The following is a 23,190-nucleotide window of genomic DNA, read 5'->3' as shown; positions in this document are numbered from 1 at the left end:
CCTCAGGCATTCCTTTGGGCTGGACGGCTGCGTGACCGCTCCATGGCAAACACACAAACAGCCAAGAAGAAAACAGGAGCTTGTTTGAGGAGATTGGACGGGAATCAAGTGAGCATCGACTGGACTTCCATCAGGGTCCTAATTAAAAGCAAACTGGCCAAGAAGTCTTCACTTTGAGTCTGCATCCAGATCAATCCTGATAAACTTCCTGTTAGTTAATCACTCCTTTGTACTTTGTTTAGTGCTGTTATTTGCATTCGACTGTGAACTTTTGCATCAACATCTTACTGAATTCCTCTGCCACGCTCCTGTGAGTGACCTTTGAAACAGCAGCGAGGGGAAATAATGAAATCCGCCAGTGAACTGTGGCTGACAGCGTACAAAGAAATGGAGAACAGCTATCTCAATTTATTTGACTGCCGTGTGCTTCATGAAAAGGCTTTGAATGAGCACCTTGGGGACAAGTGTGGGCTCATTTGCAGCAACACCGACATGGTAAGTGCATGGATCGGAAAGGCATGTCGAATAAGCCCAGGCTGAATGGAGAAAAAGTGCATTGATGTGTACAATGAGGGTGAACAGTGGATAATTCCTCACAGCATCACACCCTGACAACATGTCATTAACTTGCAGGGGTGAGTGTACACTTTAGCACACCAGCTTACGAGATTAGAAACCATGACTGGTGGAACTGGTCGTAAATCCCGCCTGTGTTTATCCAACACCTTGTGACCATCTGAACTGTGGCGTCATAAAGACAGAACTCAGATCCCACTCCTGGTGTATGAGGGGACTGAGGAATGGTGGACCCCCTCTGAGATGGATTTACTTTCCACTGGGCCTAACAGCACCCATCAATCAGTCTACTCTAACCAGCACAGCCCCCGCATATAGGTAGTTTCCATAGTAACCAGCTCCTCACACTGCTGCGGTGTGATGTCACAGGGCTGGGAGTGTACAGTCACAGCCGCGCCGTGTGTTAGATGTGATGTTTGTGAGAAGATTTGTAAGTGAGACCTGAACTGTTGCCAATTTAAATGTTGGAGCAAATGCTGCGTACAGTACGGACAGCTGGGATCACAGGAGATCTAAAAACAAGGAGACAGCTGCACATTCCTCCGAATTACACTCAAAAGCAACATAACTTCTCAGGCAAGAGGGTGCAGGGAAATATCAGCGTGCTAACAGATTTTTTTCTAACATATGCCAAATGTGGAGCCTGTGAGCATCACTTTCTTTTAGTCACATTAGACAGACAGTGAGCATATTTACTGAAAGCAAGGCAAGTTTAATTGTAGAGTATAATTCACCGTCAAGGTAATTCAAAGTGATTTTAACATGAAAAGTGTTAAATCAAAGGGCATACCATGTCATGAAAGGATTTTTTTTTTTTAAGAGTTAGTAATAAGCATGTAACTTAAAAATTAGAGCCATTTAAAAAATGGCAGAAACAAAAAAAGGGGAAAAAACAAGATAAATCCAAAGTCATAGTGGATTGTTACACTATTAAAATAATCATGTTGTTATTGTCCAAAATGAAGAGAATGTAGGATACAATAAGATACACCTTATTGTCTCCTATGAATAGGGATGGGTACCGAATTAGGTACTTCTATAGGTACTGAGTACCGACCAAATTCTGTCAAAAGTACCGAGTACCGATTCACGTAAAATCAAAAGGTACCATGTTTAGGTACCTAAATCCATCCTTGTGACTGTGAGGGAGTGGAAGAGTAGGAGATTTTCCATGCTGGACATGAACACAACATTGCAAGGATATATACTGAAGATTGAATCTGTTAAACTTAAACGTTTGTATATTTTAATGTGAAAAAATTGATATACACAAAAAAGTACTGAAAATTGGTACCGTTAAGTACCGGTGCCGATTGCTAGGTACCGTGCATCGGTACCGTATCATTTCAAATGTGAAAGGTACCCATCCCTACCTATGAATAAATCTATCTTGGACCCAACTGCTCCATTTGTTCGACTGACCTCACAACATTTCTGGTGAATACTAATTTTAAGATTTAAATTGCCCTTCAGGCACCCCTGTAGTAATTTTACCTGAATTGCGTCTAAGGGGCCGTTTACACGTCAAAGGTTTTAGGGCAAAACGCAAAAGTTTTGTTGTGTTTTAGCTGACCAAAAATGGCAACTTTTAAAAACGGCCTCCAGAGTGAAATTTTCGGAAATGCTGCTGACACCTCTGCAGTGTAAACAGTAAAGTGGTGTTTTCAGTGGAATATCTGACATCATTCTGCTGAATCTGCTGACTGTCTTTCAAGAAAATAAGCATCTGTTGCTACACTTCTGCTCTTAGCATTCACCAATACACCAGATGATTGGCCCAACCCTATTTCAGAGGAGATCTACCAAAAGCGGCTTTTGGACAAGACAGTTACAGCGCCAACTACAGGCCTGGCATGCTAACTACAGAGTTTTCACTCCTTCAGTGTTTCTGTGTAAACACATTTTTTTTTTCACTGCGTACTCACTGCGTTTTAGCATTTTTGGATGAAACGGGGCCCAAGTACTTCTATTTAACAGCTGTCTCTTTAAGGCTCCCCACTTCACCAACCCCCTTCCCCCTGATTGGCCAGCCTGCCGGAGACTGGGCTGGGGACTGAGCAGATCTTGGAGCATGAGGCCCACCACTCCTATGTGTCATGAAGCAGTTAGTTATTTCAGAGATTCTTGAACATATCTCGTGAAGAAGTCATGTTATTTCTAAGAACGAACCATTCTGTGCAGTTCATGGACAGGTTCGGTGATTTCAACAACATATGATTATGTAGCAGTTTGAAAAGTTTTCCATTTAGCATTGTTAGCATAATACCCCCTCTTTAAGAGAAAGTGGAAGTTGAGCTAGCCCACAATTTTTAGTAAGCTTATTTTAAAAACATGAACAGGAACTGAATGCTGCTCCACGATGTTTGGTTCCTTCACCAAGGAAGGAACACAGACCTGTACCAAGCAATGTGTTCAGTCTTGATAGTTCTTACCATTTGGTCAATATAATGGTAGTTTTTTGAAAGATATGTGGCAGAGAGAGAGTCAGTGTAAAGACCTCTGAGCTAATGTGATGCGATCCACTTTCTTGGCCTTGCAGCAGCATTAGGAACCAGCTGTTATTGTCCAATTTATCTATCAGGGGGACCTGTGAAAACACAGTCACTGTGATCATGTACAGTGAAGAAAAACACTCCTCCAGATCCTGTTTGGACACGACTCTTTTAACCCTAGGTGCATTCTGAGGTTATATTTAATGGGGCTATATATGTGTAAACTTTTGAACCAATATAAGGTTTCTCTTCAGTGATCTGCCCTCAGGTTGAGTCAGCTGAACAAAGTTTGGTCCAACCACAAAACTTCCATTAAAATCCCAGGTAACAGGAGGGCCTGCAGTGAAAAGATGGACACTGTAACACACAATGTCATCACAGTTCCCTCCTGAGGGGGCTGATGACGAGATGATGATACAAACTTGCTGGAATCCAGCCAATCCCTGTCGACACAGCACTCGTCTCCATGGTAAGGGTTGCCTGGGGCGACAATGGTGCTGTCAGATGGATGTGATGAGCACAGATAGGAAGTGCACACAACTGGTAAGTTAACTAACACAGTAACTGACACGGACTAGTTCTGCAGGTATAAGAGCACCATGTGGTGAGGAGTATTCCTGATGCTTTCCTTAATGAGTCAGAACTAGAGACGTCTGATCGACCTTTTGAAGAAACATCAATGCATGAATGTTATTGTGTGACATGATGAGGTTTTACCTTGGTACCTTATTTTGAAACATTATTGTTACAGCTGACAAGTAACTGAAAAAGTAATTAATAAATCACATACTGGGGTGACAGCCTTCTTTTTACAGGTAGACATATTGCATGACTATAAAAGATGTTTATTTCTAACTTCCACATTTTTATTTTATCCTTCACCTTGCACACAGCTGCCTGCCTCTCCTGTCAGTGTCAGATGTGCTGTTGAGGTCGCAGCAGTTGATGTTTTTCCTTGGCACTCAGTTTTCACAGCATGTGAGACACGTTTTTGATGACTGCTGTTGATAATGACGAATGAAAAGTATCGTGAAGGACGAGGCTGTGAGTTAGTGAGCTTGAAAAACAAGAACAGGAGTAGTTTTATGTTAAACATGGGCAGTCTGTGTGCTGTTTTATTGATCACCAAGCCAACCAAATCCATCCCTGAAAAAGCTGCTGTGGGCTGCTGTTTGGTCAACGATGTGAGGGGTCAAGACTGTATTATCTTCATTTTAGTATCACTCTACAGTCAATTGAAACTAAAGTTGTAAAGGGCAGATTATTTCCACAACATTTCCAAGAGCTTTCCATGGGAATTTAAGCCTGGAAAATTTGAAATTTACATGTGGTGGTCCTCAAGTGGCTCATTTAATGATCTTGTGCTGTGGGTATCTTGCGCAGTGCATGAAGGGACTGTGGCTTCAATAGCCCTGTAGTAAACAAAGTGCTGCTATGTGGTCAAGGTATAGAAAACATACTCAATTAACTTGCATAATATGTGGTAATTTTTAGCCAAATTATGCTACGCTATCTGTACCCTGGCTATATCCAATTTTCTCATAAATTCCCATAATTTCCTGCGGCAAGTTTTCAATTTTGAAAATTCCCAGAATTTTTTAACCCTAATTGAAACCGTTTTGTCAGCCCTAAATAACTAATTCACTTATCATACGAATCAGGTTGCATCTTCAAACAGGCCACCAGAATATGCAGTTGTCTGTCTGTCTCTATTACACCAAGAATTATACATCACTTGTCCATGTGATCTACTCCATCCCCACACCTCATTGACAAGGCAAACTCCTCACTTGATATCCAAGAGCAAAATAAAACACCAAAGTTCTGCAGCTTTTGTGCAGTTTGCGCCAGTTTTGTGCCCAATTATCCATGAATCAAGGTTCTTCAGCTTCAGTCTGTGCTGTGCAGAGCTGCTCTGTGTGCTTTGATCCTTACTAGGGGTGTGCCATATCATACTGTTTATGATAATACAGGCACAAGTTTTTTGAAGATATAAATTTGTCATACCGCAATATTTACAGTGCAGAGGCACAATGACGTATGACGCCCCCTGCTGTGTACAAAAACAATTATTGCAGAGAGCGAAAGTATCACGGCAGCATCAACTTCGTCTTCACATGAGGATTTAGAGCCTAAAAGAGGAGCTACCTCAGTGATGTGGAGGTGGTTCAGCTAACTAAAGATCAGACACACAGCAAAACACATTAAATGCAAAATGTGCAAGAGAACTATTACTACAAAGGGTGGCAACCAAGCGGCAACCACCGGTCTGGGACAATGTGGAAGTGCTAAAATCTGCTGTTTCTCGAGTGTTCGCTTGAGGCTGGCTCCAGGAGTACTGGAAGTCACAAACACACCAAGCCAAAAAAAGCCATTTTCAAAGCAGAAATTAACCTAATTACAGCCTGTCTGAGTCGCTAATTTTAGTAGCGCCACCCACTGTACGGGGGGGTGAATTCTTTTCTAACTTGGCCGTTCAGAGGATATTAAGATTGCGAGCTCCCCCGATAAGAGGCACAGCTGAGGGTCACGTGACCCTCAGCTGAGACAGGCACCCTATGGCTGTAGGCGAAGCCCTTGCCACTACCAGTATGGGCGTTTTAGCTGATGTGCTTCATTTCCCATTTCAGAAACAGACAGTTGACGTCAGCAACGCTACATCCATGTTTTATACAGTCTATGGTGGCAACACCACAAACATGTTCCACCACCTAAAGCTAAAACACACGGCCAAATAAAACCAGGCTATGAGGACACGAGAAGACATGAAAGCTACGTTATCATAGGTGAAATTTTTTGCCTCTACGTCGGATGTGTGGTCGACCTGAATGTCCAAACCCTATATCAGCCTTACCCCTAATTTACACATAAAGCGTAAGCGCCGCGCAGCACAGTTTCGTGGATTTTGGCCATGTGCCAATTCATACTGGATGCATCTCTGGAGCGCTGCGCAGGACAGTGCAAGACAGCGCCTATAGCAGCTGATACCTGAGATCACAGGAGAACCACATGTTGCTGCAGGGATCCCACCCATGACAACAAACTTTCATGGTAATTGATTAGTACATTAAGCTCATCTGGTCCTTTCAAAACTTCAGCACCTTCAGTCCATGCCTTCTCCTTTCTGTTGGTGTCCTTATAGAAAGAATGTGTTGTGACAAATTGAAATCATAAAGTTTTTCACTTCTAAGATTAAATTCTCCTCTTCCACAACTGCAGATTTCCTCTGGATCTGACCTACTTGCTATGTTTACATTTCAAGCTTGTGTAGTAGTAGTAAGTGATTGGAAAAGTGGCTTCCATACTGTGTGTCATAAATATCGTTATCACAAATTTCCTTAAAATATTGCGGTATAATATTGAGGCGATATCGCCCACCCCTAATTCCTTATAACAGAAAATTCAGTTCACATACTTGATAAGCTGAATGAAGACGGACATCCTTGTCATATTTAGGTGTTGATTCATGAGACATGAGTTTCACAGTTTAAATCCAGCCCACATCCTGTACAGAATGTATAAACGTCTCTTAGAGCACTGATGTTATTTGTGCAGCAGCAGTGCAGTGTGTGCAGGCTTTGTGAATGAGACAATGCACATTTGCATGGGTTTAGCAAGCACAAAAGCTGCACATCCCTTTGTGCATCAAACCCTGAGTTCTTAAAAACTCCAGAGGGGGGTTTTAAAACATGACCTTATTCATATACATTTTCAAAAAAACAGAAAGATTTTCTTCCTCAGGTTCACACAATGCTAAACTAAGGCTTCTGTTAGCTATTTAAAGCAGCCAGTGTGTCACCAGAATAAACAGGCAAGTTAAATAATCAATCTATGCTAATTAGCTGGAAGCATCTTAAGTAAACTAGAGCTGAGCAGAGCAGCTTTTTGCCTGTTCCTTATCCATCCTCCTCCTTGCAGTCTGTCATGTGAATCCTCTCTCTTCCCTTTCAAGCACTTTTTTTGTGATGGCCAGAGCCTCTTTTTTTTCCTGACAGATTTATTGCACTCTAAAGAGGAGATGGAGTGTGGGAAAGTGTGGTTAAGGACGGCTGAGCGCCTGATGCACCGTTGGATTGCAGAGGCTTGGCAGGCTGGCAGGCGCACACACCTACCTAACACTTTACTGAGAACAAAGTGGAGGAAGGGGAGGTAAAGTTTTGGGATGGCGGCGCGTCGGTCTGTCTGCCCACACACAGGTGAGATGGACGATTCTCAGCCGGTGATAGTTCCTCTTCGTTTCCTCTGCCTTCAGCCTGATGAATCTATGCATATTCATCAGTTTACTGTACGACATAACCCAGCAATGTCCTACTTAAAAATCAGGGTTAGACAGGTCCGTCTTTTTGGCATATTTTATTCACTGTCCATCTAACTCTGCCCCCTTTCTCCTGTAATGTACCGAGGCAGCAAGCAAAGGTGCAGACTCCCAGTGGTGTGTATCTGGCACATTAGCATAAACTGACCCAGTTTTCAGATGACATGTGTATCAGTCTTACATATTCAGCCCTTTAGGTGCGGATAAACTACACCTCTTATTCACCAACAGGTCAAAGGGTACAAAAGGGAGGAGAGGAATATATATTTAGAAGTGGACGGATTTAGCTCCATGACGTCTGAGATACACAGGAAAATTGGAGCAGAACAGTAAGGTGAGCAGGGGAGGAAGTACACCACGGCTTTGTACCCTTTGTACTTAATTGGAAATGCAGGTGTTCAAATCGAATCGTCCTTTCCAGAGTGGAAACCAATTGCTCACTGATGGAGTGATTCCATCCACTGATAATATCTGATTTCCTATTACCTGCAACACCCAGCTCGCCAGTCCCAGACAGGAGCAGACTGCAGTCTATTTGTCCCTGCTGCTCTCACTTTGTCCAGGAAACAGAGCCGACACAGACATGGTTATTAAGGTTTCTTCAATCCCTGTGTCGTTTGTCCATACAACTTCACATACTTTCATACACATCAACATCTGTACGGTTTATAGGCTGTATAAAACAGAAGACAAGCTCTGGTGTTGAAAAATGAAGATAGTTTTGAGAGCAGGAGTCTGCAGTTCCCCTTAAGTCCACTTGAAACTGGCTACAAAAGCCAAGGGTATTAAAAGGGATGTTTGACCACAAATTCATCAGCACACATGGCGCAAATGGCCCGGTGGGTTAAGTCATGCTCCATGAGGTTCACCCTTGCTCAAGTGGCCTGGGCTCAACCCCTGCCTGTGGCCTCTTTCCTGAATGTTACTCCCCACTCTCGCCTTGTTTCCTACTCCATTCACTGTCCCCCTCTCCTATCCAATTAGTGGGTTGACAGCTGTGTTGGTGGACAGCTAGGTGAGGTGAACTATAGCAGTTGCCCAAGAGGTTAAAAGTATTCGTCAAATTTAACTCTTGAGGTTGACTGACAGAAAGGCTGAGTAAGAATTTACAACATGGTGTCATCTCTGGACTTCAAAATATCAGGATGGAACAAAAATGTACATGTTGTTTTAGTCGATAATGCAAAAAGAGGGATGGCATGACAGTTCCCAAAAAGTGAAGCCAAAAGGTTTGATGGTCCCCCTATCAACTGGCTGCAGTAATGGTCACACTGGCTGCTTCTTCAATGGTATGGAAAATATTAAGTCTTTTTTTTTGCATACTTTGGTTTAAATTGGCAATTTGATATCATAAAAAGATGTCCAACAGCTTTTTAGTTCATGTGTAAATTTCAGTGTGTTTTGGATAGTGGGAAGGACTATATTAATAACTCTAGATACAAAAGCTAGGCGCCGCCCTGTTTGTTGTGGCTGCCTGTTGCAGTGGCTCTGTCTTCTTTATCCAATTCTTGTTATTTCTTCGTCTTTTTAATCATTTTTGCATTTGGAGTGGATCATTACTTTGTGCGGTTCATTTGTTGGTCATGGACACCTAACTGGTTTTGTCTGCAGTGATATTTTTACTACTTTTGCTCCTGTGTTTGTCTGGAGATCCTACATGTAACCATGGCCTCATTGTTTACATGTGAACTCAGCTGTTAGCAGCCTGTAGCATGTCATTGCTAACTGGTGCAAGGCCTGATGATTTCCCACAAGGTGAGGAGAAGGAGATGAGGATGACGTGCTGGTTCTCAGGTGTGAGCTACGAAGTGACAACATCGACCTGTCGATCCATCGTTGTTGGAAACAAAAAGATCTGTCTTTAAGATGGACAAGCTAGCCATGCTAACCCAGCGACAGAGGGAACAGACACAGACATGGCTAACGGAGCTAACATCAGACACCAACGCCATGTTGGAAGAGCTTCACCTACTGTGGGCAGACAGGATCCAGGAGACAGAGATGGAGCATGACTGAAGAAGCTCAGTCCTGGACCCTGTGGAGGTGGAGGCTGGCTGAACTCGAGAATAATGGACAAGCTGTCATCATCTATTTTCATATGGACCTTTTTGCTCTTTCTATTCACTTTCTCACTTTTTTTTTCTTGATAGCTGCTGCGACTCCTCCTACATTTCCTCTCAGGGATAAATGAAGAATTGTCTATTCTAAAAACACCAGGACATCAGTGCCTGCTCCAGAGGTAATTTTGGCTCCAAGCAGGAAGTGAAGGAGCACCACTCATCTTTATACCAAGTCATAGTTAAAATCAGACTGTAAGTGGCACAATACAAAGCCAAGTTCACTGCCAAAATTACACGTCAAGCGGTTTTATTGAAGTAGTCTCTTCCAAGCTATAACTGACAACTATTTCTTGAGCTGATTGATTTCATTGTGAAAGCACAGCTGCTGAAGTACAGCTAGTTATCAATGATAATATTTAATAAAGATTTACATAGAAATAGGCCACCCAAAAATCTCATCAACTGACCTAGAAAGATAATCTGCGATCATATCAAAAGAAAAACAAACTTCACTCCATTTCTCAACATTTTCAGTGAGCAGGTTGTGGTTTTAGTGCATCACTGCTCCAGGCCCTGCCCATCCACCAGGGAAAGGTTCAACAGGGTGAGACTGAATACATGAGAAAGATTAAATTCTGACACGGATGCACCATCGGTCCAGTTTGGACGACAGATGGTCGGTCTGTGCGTCCAAAGCTGGACTCACACTGCAGGGTGACCGTTGGCTTCCTGAATAATACTGATGGTTTCATGTATTTCACTCACAGGTCACTTTAATGTTAATGATAACAGCTTCATTAAAACACAACAGCACGTCTTTGTTCACACCTGCAGGATATGTGGCACCTGGTGTTTGATGGATGAGCACTGTTTGATTATAAATGTGAATAAAGGTGGAAAGAGACATGATGCTGGAAAGCTTTTCAATGATTCTCTGCAGTTTGAGCCTGAATTTACATTTTGACACACCACTGACGAGGGATGCATGGAAGGATGTTTGTAGTGATGATTTTTTGGTAACCCGATGGATGGTTGTGATGAATCTGTTATTTTTTCCCCTTTTTTCTTGACAAAGTCACAGCACACGTTCTGCTAATTGCTATCACACTACATACACTGACGTCACTTTTTCTCACTCGTCAGCTTACTGCAGCTGCACTTTGTCAGTCTCTGTATATAATGGCTGATTGCTACCACCACCTACTGTGCCTGCATATATAGGCTTTACATGTAAATATAAGCAACTTTTATCAAATATCTATATTTGATTACATTGTGTTAACAGAATAAGAAGCTAGCAGGCAATTAGTTCGATGCATTCTGTGTAGCTCCGGATAATAATTTCAATATCCTTACAAAGACGCGGTGCTACAATGAGATAAAATAGGGGTTATTGTTACAAAGAGCAGCATCTGGGTATCTTTTTGGCACGTATAGCAGCAGACACTGTGCTCAATGATGCACAAGTGCTTTTATTTTTATCCCATTTTGAGATGTCTTAATATCAGTCACCACATTCATAATCTATCACCCCTCTAAAAGTGATGGGTAGGTTAACTTGTAGTTTGCACAGTTGTAGATATGAGCAGCTAAGTCTGCACTTTTGCAAGTTTGAGCAAAGAGACTTGTTGCTATGACAACATCTCCTGATATGTTTCAAGCAAGCTTCAAAGAACTTCAAAAAGCAGACATGGGTCAAAAGCAGTGAAAATCACTTATGCACATTTCTTTGAGAGGTCCCTGTAGGCCAATCAAAGTGCTGCTTTCAGTAACTGCAGTAAAGTAAAAGCTATCAGCTCTGTTGCATGTTTTTACAAGAAGCAGCACTGACTGGTTAATCTTTAACCCGATGCTCGCCTTATGGGAAGCAGAGGAAGGGTTCAGTCTTAATTTATGCAAGGTCTCAACTGTGCTACAGCCTGCATCTGTGCTGTGAATACTCCTTACAGCTCTGAATGCAGGCTGGGAGAAGGAAGACGTCCCATTTGCATAGGGCAAGCCCTCGCCCAGCAAACTAGTGAGCAAGCTGCCTGGTCAACAATTAACCACCCACCCATCCAACGAGAAGTCAGCTTAACTGTCTCCACAGCAACCTGCCACCACAATTGGGCGTGTAAACACGGAGAGGAAGGATTAGTGCTGAAAAGCATGAGAGGGGAAGAAAGGAAGAGTAAAAAGGGAGAGCAGGAGGGAGGAGATGAAACACAATGAGAGTAGGAGTCAAATAAGGTTCATTTGCTCAAGGGGAGGGGAGGCATGTGAGCTGATGTGTGTGAAACACTTCCTCCCCACTGGTCTGACTGGTTCAGGTTGAAATAAGTTTAGATCAGCATGTTGTCATTAGGGCTTGCTGGGTAATTGCTGTGTCACACAAGGCTTGTTTTTGGTGAAGGGGAAAAGAAGAACAGAGGACATCGTGCTCCAGGAACCCTGCTGTTAGGCTCTTAGAGACATAAGAGACAGGAACAATGGTATGAATCTGATTTAGACACATAAACATGTTTCAAGAGGGTTTCCTTTAAATGTATCTCAAACTGAGAGCAAAAGGATTTAAGTGGACAGAGTTTGAGAAAACCAAAGCAGGGTATTAAGAGACAGTACAGTGAGGACAAGTATCTCTTTTCTCTTCAGGGAGACAGACAGAGACACTGAGAACAAAAGTAGTTTGAGCAGGAAGGAGGAGAGGAGAGAATGAGAATGGATTCTGAGACAAGTGAAAGATCAGGAAACCAGAAGAGAGAAAAAGCGTGAATCCTTCTCTCGTTGCATTAAAAAGATGCATAGAAGTAAGATCTGGGACTAAGGGAGCACCATCATCTCCAAGCATACATATTGATGCTTCTATGAAAATGCTCTGTATGCCTGAAATCACTCACTGATCTCTCATGTGCATTCTGTCAGAACACAAGCTCTTTGAACAATCCTGACTCAAAACCCACTTTTACTGCACACATTGTTGGCAGATCTGAATGTGCCAGGGAGCAGATGACTTTCTTGTTGATTGAAATCTCAGCAGTCCGTCATCTTTTGAAGCTACAATAAAGTGCAAGAGACGTAAACAGAGCAGTGATTGACAGATTAACTGTTTTTGTTGATAAACTCAAGATTTCCAGCTTATTTGCAGACTTTCCTGACAGCTTCAAGGTATGAGCCGAGTGCGATGGTGTGTGAACACAGCAGGATACTGTCTCAAGACGGCAAGTGGGGAGGCTGATGATGCTGATCAGGTTGAGCAGGGATTTCCTTCTTTTTCATACTCACCTCTGGTGTTTTTATATTTCTTTCCTAGTCAGGAAAAGTTGTAGCTATTGTAACCCTCAAAAGGGACCATGCACATTTTCCTCCTCTACTGAAACCAGACAGACTTCTTTCAGCTGTGAGAACATGTCTAGCCCAGATAATCCCCTGCTGTGTGCGACATGTGTGGACAAAAATGTCAAGACTTGCAATGTGAAGGGCCTGTTTTCATGCACCACCCTTTAAAGATCTGTGGATTTCACACCAGGATGTCATTACTTTGGTCATACCCATCAAGGATGGGAAGACAAAAAGGAAAGGAAGTATACAAGAAGCAGAGGAGGGTGCAGCTTGTATCAAAATTTGTCCACACAAATATGTGACAAGTTGGGTTGAATTGTGATATCTGCACCTTAAGCTTTTTCTGTCTTATCAATGGTAATAAATGAAGGGTTTATTAGACAGACTACAGCTTCCAGCAGAGGGAACAAATCAGGGTCTGGGATTCCTTTCCAAAGGAAATTTTGATTACCGGCACGTTGACAAATTCGTAAGCACAGATGCACGTCTTTTCTGTACATACATTTCATTCATTGTTTATTTATATTTTGAATATTTAAAGCTAGCATTATTCATAACTTCATTAAAAATTTCATGTTTATGACAAATATCTTATTTAAAATTCACTATTATTCACAGATTTTAAGAGTTCTGTTAATAATATGGTATTCCCACCATCCCACCAGATGGTGACCGTAATGAGTAGGGAAGCTGGATGCTAACTGCATGCCATAATAGGAAAAGGAGAATGGTAACGGCATAAAATTGTGAAAAGAAGAAAAAAAAAGAGCAACAGTCTCTGGAAATATTGATGTGGTGCTGTGAGATCTAGGAACAGTCTAGAAAATAAAGACTGAGCATGGCAGTTAAATGTCAACAAATAACGCACGCTCCTGTGTCAAAGAAAACACTTAACGGAGTGCTCTGTGAGTTGCTGTTGTCTCTACTGAACTCTTAGACCAGGTAGCCTATTAATTGTCAAATAGATGCCAGTGACTTTCCAACAGAACTTTAGCTTGTGGCATCCACCACTCTGTGTAGTTTTATATCCACTAAGCAGGACTCAGGACTAAACTGAATTGCTAAAACCATGCTACTTGGCAGCCAAATGAAGCGTTCAAAGTTAGTTTTACAGTGTCAGACACTGAGGTAACCCAGTGTCCTGAGCCTGCATGGGAAAAAAGAAGAGAGAGGCTCAGCTACTGTCAACTATTACTACAGCTGTAGGTAGACTAAGCCTCTGCTAACTGAGCATTTTTAGCTGGCTTTAAATCTGAAAAATTCTACAAAACACAGAGACTATTAAAGAAAAAAAAAGTTTCTCTCTGTACTCTGACTACTTGTCATGCTATCTCCCCATTGGGAACAGCTCCACAAAAAGTGAAATGGACTTATGTAGCATGTGTACAAACTAGGCCAGTGCTAGCTTGCTAACATTCATCCATGATCACCTCACAGTCTCTGCTACAGTCCTGGTCTTAACCATAGGCTGTAAAAAAAATAAAGGACATCAACTCAAGTGATGTTGCCACAAAAACTGCTCCCCCTGGTGGCTGGCTGCAGTAAAGGTAAAAAGTTGGTCTCCCCATTCATTCCAGATGGGCTGTGGTCAAATTTTAAAAAGTAAAAGAAATATAAATAGAAGTAGAAATGTTTCTCACATCTGTATGCTGTGGTGATATGAATGTATTTTTGGGCTGACTTGTGTTTCAAGTCCTCTTTGTTATTAGACTTTAAAAACTGGTTTTACGTCACACTTCATGAAGATTGACAGCTGCTGTTCTTCAAGGTTTTTTTGGGAATAGTGAGGTGCCGGCTCTGTCCGGCTCTGGCGCCACACAGATTTTTTATTGCACAGATTCTGGTTGCACAACCCCATCCTCTGAAAGAGGTATTTTGGTTTCAACCAAACAATGCTAAGAGGCAGAGCCACGCTGTCCTTCTATAGACAGTCTATCAGTGTTGTTCCAGCTAACACAAAAAGTGAGCTCGCTCAAAGTTCAGTTCACACCAATTAAAATGAACTTGTTCACATTTCACTTTTGAAAATTTTGAACTTAGTTCATGGTCCAAAAAATGTATTATTTTATGTTCATTTTTACGCGATAAGTTCTCTTTGAGTGGAGCCATCTACTAGAGGTGACCCAGTCCAATATTGATATCGGGTATCGGTGCGATATTATTAACCCATTGGTTAATAATAAATGGGTCAGTTTTTCCTCATACCTACTGTTGCTGACTACTGTTCTTTGTTTGAATAATATCACTTAATCAAGCCTTTTCTAACATGACAGACATACTACAAAATAAGTAATAAAAGTATGCATGTTCAATGCTGGTATCGTATCGGATCCATATCGTTATCGGCCAATACTCAATGCTGCAGTATCGGTATCGTATCGGAAGTGAAAATGTAATATCGGGACATCCCAACCATCTACCCTTAAATCAATATCTGATCCAATGTCATATCTCATCCAAGCTAATTCCTCACATGTATGAACCCTTTTATGGTGTTATAGCACTGCAGACAGGAAACCTGTTACCGAATTGTGCGATTTGTCAGCAGGATGAGCCATGCTGAATGCACGGAGAGTGTCGTAGTAGATCTGAGCTCTGTTGCCATAGATCACAGTGCTCGGCACCAACCGTCACCTGTCGACAACTCCCCTCATCTCTCGGCACCTTTCAGTGCCTCTCAGACTGTAAGCAGCCGCTCACTGCCCCAGGAGCTCACGTTCCTGTTCATGAGTTATAAACTGAGCAGTTCACCGTTGATGAAAACTCCTTCACGCACAACACAGCAGTCTATAATCTTAACACTGCTAAACAGGCTGTCAGCGCTAAGGCACAGGAATGTATCTGAAGAAAAAACACACTAATCCAGCTTCAGGGCTCTAGGACTGGGTGACCTTTAAGGGACAGACAGCCCACAACGGACCTTTAAACATGAATCAGTCGTGAAGTGTTACAAATGGCAAATGCATAAAGGCATCCAGTTAAACCACCCTGCTGTTTGAAAGGCGTCAGAACTAAATCCAGAAGACAGGCATTGAGCAGAGACAGGACAGGAAATAGTGTGTGATCATTTTTAAATACTCTTACACTTTAAGGTGCAGGCATTTCATTCCCTGATCTTGTAAAATATGAATTTACACTTTCAAGCTGAGTGCAACGGTAACATATTTTGCTCAGAATCCAAAGCAGAGAGGACATCAAAAACACCAAAGAGGGCAGTGATGAATTTTCAAATGTAAGACAGGTTTTGTACTGTACTATATCACCATGAACCAGAGACATAAGACACTGAATTATGAGCATGTAAGCTGCTTAACACATACATATACACACACACACCTAACCTGACGCTTCCCACCAAGCAAGGCCAGACGCTGAGCTCAGAGGCACACTGGGACATCTTCCAGGATTCCTCCTCTGCTGGCTGCTGTCCTCCAGCCCACAAACACACACACACACACAAACACACACACACACACACACACACACACACACACACACACACAAACACACATGGCTCACAGCCACGGACATGGTGTCCATGCCTCACTGTCGGCACCGCCTCCAGCCTGCTTCGGGTCTTTGTGCATCATGCAGACTGGAGCGGGAGGGAGGACTGAGGGCTATTACACAATGTGAGGGGCAGACTGGATGGAGATGACTACGAGTTGGAACGATGACATTTAACTGGAAAGAGCAGCAGGGCAGAGACAAGCATGGAGAAAAGGGGACATAAGGACACTGGTGGGGAAACAGATATTCTAATTATACCAGAGAATTGAATACAACACTCTTGTTTGCCCTTTGAGTGTGTGAGAGTTGGAGAAAGACTTTGAGGACTTGAGAGAGCGTGTTAAAAAGCGATAGAGGGAAGCAGACTAGAAATAGTACACCACGGGCATGTTTAAGCTGCTTCCTATTGGTAAACAAAGCCGCAGTCCCTCTCATTGTGGGCTTTTTATAGATCAGTGCAGACAGAAATGTGCACTGCATTTCCATTCTCTGTGCTCTCTGAAGAAAAAAAAAAGACAAATCTGCTGGTAAAGCTTTCTCAGTCTTGCTTTAAAGCTGGAATCCTGAACATTTCTGAAGAGCAAAGATTGAGTGGAGTTATTTGGAAACTGGCTCCAGCCAGAAGAAGCTTTCATAAATCCTAATATTTCACACATATCACACAGTAAAGGGACCATTTCAACCAAACTGAGAGTTGCATCATTTAACTTTTCCACAGGATGAGGAGTGCAGAGCTGGCTGGCAATGTTATTGGCTCTTTCACTCAATATTTAAATCGATAGCACTTTGTTGTACAACTAAGACACAGCAGACCCTGGACTAAACCTCAGAGAATACACTTCCGCTAGAATCCTGCTCACCGTCTTCTGCACCCCTCTGGAATAAGAATTATTTTATGACTAAAACTCGTCCCAGTACACGTCTCACCCTGGGCCTTTACAGCTTTGACGAGCAGGTCTAAATATAAAACTGATCCAGAGTTTCATACATAAACATAATGTTTCTGCACTGTGAAAATTACCTACCACATCCACCTCTCCACTTTCCAGGGCAGGGACGCAAACAGCAGCACTAAAACTGGCTCTAATCCTTATATTTGGAGGATGATTTGGGAAAATTTGGGTTTCAAGTTGTTGACATGTGAAGTAGCTTTTACAGTTCCATATTAAACTCCAAGTGTGTGTCCATATTTACCAAAGTCATGCTGAAGTAGGTACCAGTTCACACATATCTTTTTGGGACAACTTTCAAGAGCGTCATCAAACTGTTTTCTGTTTGAAACACTTCCTGTGACAAGACGCAGGAAGAAAGAGCAGGTCCAGAAAAAATGTTCAAAGAGATACAAACATCAGAGCCTTCTGATTTCAATAGAGGCCAATCAGATGCTTGTATTCGCCCAACTGTTGGTTAAAAACATTAATTATACATTGATCAGTCATAATATTATGACCTCAAGCAGATGAAGTGAATAACATTAATTATCTTGTCACAATGACATCTGTCAGTGGGTGGGATATGAAAGGCAGCGAGTGAACGGTTTGTGCCCAGAGTTGATGTGTTCGCAGTGGAAAACAGCATGAGGGTAAGGATGTGAGCGGCTTTGACTAATAATGATGGCTAGATCAGCATGTCTAAGTATCTCTTTAAAGTTGCAGGTTTTCTGGGATTGTTCCCAGTTTGCAGGTTTGCACCAAAGGTGGTTCAAAGAACAAATACTAATCAATCAGGGTAAAAAAGGCCAAGGCTCACTGATGCTTGTGGAGAGCTGAGGGTGGCTTTCGTGGTCTGACCAAAAAGTAGACCCCCTGGAGATCCAATTGCTGAAATCTTGTTGTATTATTATCAACGCTGGTATTAAATGACTAAAAGAGCCTACAATGAGCACATGATTGTCAGAACTGTCTCCTTGCAATGTTAAAGAAAAATGTATAAAACCATGAACAGAGAAACGGACAATGATTGATAGTTTTCAAGATTTCTTCGATGGCACAAGACTTCTGAGGTGACCAGACTCGGACCTGTCAGGTTAATTCAGGGAACACAGCAATATGTTCACATAGGTAGTCAAGTTTTTTAACATCAGCTAAATGAAGTATCTTTGACCTTTTTTGTTAGTTTTTGTTTGATATTAGATTGGCCTTTCGGTCTGTTCTCACAGCATGGGGTCACAGACTGAAAAGTTTGGGAACTCATCAACATAGTTGACCATAGTCCCCTAATTCCCAAGATTTAAATCCGACTATACGCTAGACGAAAATTCTGATATATGAGGGCCACACCTTACAACTTCCAGGTCTCAAAGCATCTGCTGTTATGACTTGTTGCTGGTTGACAAAAATTGAAATAATAATCAGACCTTCAATTCTAGAAGAGTCTTTGTCTTTAGATCAAGGCAGTCAGACAAGTGGCAGGCTACGTGGTGTTATGGCAGTTGGTAATTATGTTTATTTGATTGGAGGATGCTGATAGTACAGCAGTTGCCTCAAAAGTTGAAAAGACTCAACAAACTCTAAAATATTCAAATGGCAGATTTTCTGTTGTCAGTTGAGAAAATAACCAGAATGCAGTCTATATGACTTCATGGATGGCAGCCACGTGTATGAGTGAGAGTGTGCTCTGTATTGTGTGTTACTTACGATCCAGTCCGTTGACGTAGCGAATTGAAACTTCACAGTGCCCCCACACAGCACTGACGATGGGAAAAAGTCTCTTGCCTTTCAGCCCTCTGAAAGCTACTCCTAGATACTGTCCATCGACCATGAAGCTCAGAGTTCCTTCGTCCATGTCCAGTATAACTGTCAGAGAGTCCGGGAGCACAAACGACTCGTCTGGCTCCAGGAAACAAGGGTATGTGGGCGCTGATGTGGAAACCGGGCGGTTCTTTCCATCGTGATAGAGTCTGTTTCGACCCAGGTCCCAGCCCCAGGACTCAGAGTCCGAGCCCACCAATGCCGTGTAGCCCACTGAGTGTAATGGTGCTTCAGCAGTGCCCACACCAACAACCGCGTGGGTGCCACGCTGCCTGGCCGGCCAGTGAATTCTCCAAACATGGAGGCCCCTGGTGTAACCGACCTTTCCTCTGATACAGTCTGTGCTCTGTGCCACAGGGTGTCGATGAAACGTCAGCTTATCGTCCTCTTTAACAAAGATATTAAGGGACCGGTCGTCAGGGTTCCAGGCGTGGCGGAGCTGTGTCTCAGAGCTGGCAGATGGCATATCCAGTAACAAGTCCAGCCTCGGGGGTCGACAGAAATCTGGGCCCCTCAGTTCACGGCGTACCGGGCGATAGGAGGGCTCCCCACGGACATCCACTGACTTGATACTGCCAGATATTTTCTGGCCCATGGCTGGGTGGGTCAGAGGGAGAAAGGGACCAAGGGGAGGGAGATGGATGGACCGAGGGTGGAAATGAGGGGGCCGTAGGTCCTGAGGTTACCTCATGGGCTCAGTGACGACACAGTGGGCCTTGGGCGGTGAGATTCTTCAGACACACAGGCTGTCTTCAGCCAGTGGGAACCACACTCCTGAAAACACAGACAGAATCAAAGCATTAGTGAGTGCATAGTCTCCAACTGTTCACCATCAGTCTCCCTTGGCTTAATATCAACAAAGCAATCTCAGAACCCATCTGCAATCATTGTCTGAAGGCCCAGCACCCCTGGGAACAGACACCAACTTTTCAGCGATCCCAGAGTAGGAAGTGGTTACCTAAAGCCAACAGTTTTTTTTTTCACTTGGTGCAAACTTTGAGAGATTTGTCCTCGTGTGGAAAGGAAACAACTCTTCAAATAAGTGTTAGTTTAAAGCAAAACTATTATTTTCTGCCCACTGATCGGCTCAGTCAACATAGTGTAAAAGCAGATTTTTCACTCAAGTTTCTGTTTTTTTATTGATAAAAATGTTCACTGTGCTTGCTTACTCGGTTACCACTGATAGGACTTGGGTTGTGACAACAATGGGGTGTTCTGCCTGCGTCTGCTCTCCAGAGATTGTTTTTTTCTGGTATACACCACAGCCTGCCAATTCACAACTGGTCATTGGTACTCTGGCAACAAACCAACAACAAATACAAACCGCAACACTTCCAAGCTGAAGATCTTGATCACCTCAAACAAAGTCTCTACCCCTTTTCCACCAAGTGGTTCAGTTCGGTTTGTCTCGGCATGCAATGTGTGGGGATTCCACTGAATAATCCAGGGACAGATCCCTAAATAATCAAGATGAGCTGTTCTTCTTTTTAGGGGCTCTTTTGTAAGGGTGCCAGTCTAAACCGATTTGATCCCAGAGGGTGGAGCTACAGCACTGCAGTCTGTTGAAAGAATCATCACTTGCTGTGTGGCAGCGACTGTATTTTTCGCGACACACAGTCTTCTCTGAAACAAAGCTTAACTGGACTTTGTAAAAAAAGAGCCACAGGCCAATCACAAAGACGACGATGTTTCCCATCATTGCTTTTTGTTTGCAGTGTTGCATGTTTCTTCTTTGTTGGATTTATTAGTAGGGTACACTGTGCCACCCTGCTATGACGTCATGCTATTGTGTAACTGTGGCTATTGCCATCTGGCTTACACACGACCACCACAAGGGTGCATGGTTTTGCTGTGAAGCCAACCTGTACCAAACTATACGGATCTAAACCGGACTGCTTGGTGGAAACAGAGCTTATAATGCTATAAAGAATCTGATGAGAGATAACAGATGAAGCAGCTGCTCTGGAGTTTTCCAAATGTTAATATTTATCATTTGCATTACTTATACAGATGGTATCTTTTAAATATGATTCTCTTCAAATTTTAATAAAAACTTGCAAAGTCCTCACAGCTGACTTAACTAAGATACCGCAGGATGTTCTCATTGAGTGCTCAACCGATCTATGCTTTTCCTTACTGCCTGGGAAAATGCAGTTTAGCCCAATCACAATCAAACATAATCATCCAAAAAAAAAAAAAAAAAAAAATTGTAAAATTTGAGGATATAGTCCAAAAATTTTCAATGAAAAGAAATATTTTGCGTGGCACTCCAGAGGAACAAGAAACAATCAGGACAAGATTTTCCATTTCCAACATTGTTCTTAAAAAAGGAAAAACCCCTTTCTCCTGTTTCCATTAAATGCCTAACTTTAATTCCTTAATGAGAGCTTTGCAACAGTAGATATCCTGGGTATTTGGCAACTCTTTTCCAGTGCTCTCTTAGAAAAAAATCAGCTGATTAATAGGAAATTTACTTGGCACTTCATAAAGGTTAAAAACACAATTCCCTTCAGCACAGCTTTCTTTTCACAGGCTGTTTCTCTCGTGTATATAACACACACAGAGCAGCAGTAACACAGGCAGAGTTATAGCATCAATGAGCTGGCTTTCCCCCAGAGCTGCTGAGAAAAAGGGAAATTACAGAGAAGAAGAAATGAAGGGTGAACTTTTCTTCACTCCAGAAAAGTATCTCCTCTCTTCAGCTGCCTCTTTGGAATGGGCACAAACAAATGTTTGACTTTCCCTATGTGCACATGCGTCTCTTTGTTCTGTGGTTAACCCTCTCTGTAATTTGTCTTACTGTGTACAACACAAAGAGATCACAGCTGGCTACACATGTGAGCCGGCTCATTACTAAACAACTGTAATGACACTGACAGCTGCGAGGATGAGAGCTCCCAACATTAACTGCAGTAATTACTTCTATTTGTCTCCATTATGGACCCCCCCACAGCCCTTTGTTTAGCTGCAGTCAGGGGCTAACTACACTCTTTTTAAGAAACACATCTGTACAATGATGCAATGCATTTTTTAACCAGTGTCCTGAGGGTGAAGTGCCTTTTCGGAAGTGAGTTCTCAAATAATGAAATATTAAACCTGGCAGAGTTGGGGGTTTTAGAGGAACTTGCTCATTTCTACTAAATGCAGAAATACGATTTGCACACTCTTTCGAGCCAATTCCCTCAAAACCAACCACAGACCATGACGTAATTTGTATTTTCAGTGGAAGTCTGTGAAGTGTACATGCTGAGCTGGGCCCTGCACATGCAGATTTTCCCTGAAGGCATGAAAAGCTGATCCAAATGTACAGTACAGTTCTTCTATCACTCTGTTCTACATGCAATCCCTCCCATGTTTTTAACCTCCCCTATAGTTTCTCAGGAAGAGACTCCACATGGTTCTTCCAGGGAAAGTACAGAACAGAGACTGGGACTGACCCACCAAGGGAACAGTGTGTGTCTGCATGACTGATACAAATAGAGTACCAGTGTGTGGTTTGTGCAAGAGACATCCAGTAGGACTGGGACGATATGGTATTCTCACGATTCGATTCTATAATGATTTTGGGGTGCAAATTTTATTTAAATTACGATTCTTCAATATTTATGGTTTTGGGGATTTTTAGTTCGCTTTTTTAAAACTCTAGACCACATGAAAAAGGTAAATGATGATAATGTCTACAGTCTATATCAGGAGCCATGTTTTCCCATTAAACGCACATCATGTGAATCAGAGAGCAAACATTTCACCTTCTGCTGGAGAAAATTCATTTTAGAAAGACTGAAATGAAGATTATGAATTTGAAGAAAAAAAAAAAGCTTTTTTATTTTTTTTTCTCCCACCCTTGACGCCAAGTAGTTTAGCCAAGAGCTAGCCATGTATGGCAGGTTGTAAGCATTTTTGTCTTCATAGTAGTAATAGACTGATTATCGGCTGGGCCAATGATCGAGGCCGATATTTGGCATTTTGGGGCATATCGGCATCAGCCTTTTTTTTATATTCTGACAGCCGATAAGAAACCAATTCAAAATTGTGTTGTACTGGCTCTGATGCAGCCGCGCCGCAGTCACTTCTCAGTCCCCAGCACTGTCCCACCCACAGTACCATCTGATTGGTTACAAGCAGAGCCATGGCTCGGGTAACAGCCAATCAGCAGTGAAAGCAGTGCA

At 42.5% G+C, this 23,190-nt stretch overlaps 1 protein-coding gene across 2 annotated transcripts in view; it reads right to left on the bottom strand.

The window, feature by feature from the left end:
• The window catches only part of LOC141798438 (SPRY domain-containing SOCS box protein 4-like), an 82,765-nt gene that overhangs the window by 5,267 nt on the left and 54,308 nt on the right, over positions 1-23,190 (bottom strand). For both annotated transcript variants that reach the window (XM_074680389.1, XM_074680390.1), the window contains one exon: positions 18,908-19,795. In XM_074680389.1, coding sequence (XP_074536490.1) covers positions 18,908-19,616 — 709 coding nt within the window. In that variant the 5' untranslated portion in view covers positions 19,617-19,795. The remainder of the gene's footprint in view (positions 1-18,907; positions 19,796-23,190) is intronic.

This window comes from Halichoeres trimaculatus, unplaced genomic scaffold, assembly GCF_033239565.1.
Source record: "Halichoeres trimaculatus isolate MK-OKI-2021-1 unplaced genomic scaffold, fHalTri1.1 fHalTri1_scaffold_9, whole genome shotgun sequence".
Classification (NCBI taxonomy): Eukaryota; Metazoa; Chordata; class Actinopteri; order Labriformes; family Labridae; genus Halichoeres; species Halichoeres trimaculatus.
Note: the sequence above shows the minus strand (reverse complement) of the source record. Positions and strands in the feature narration are given on the sequence as shown.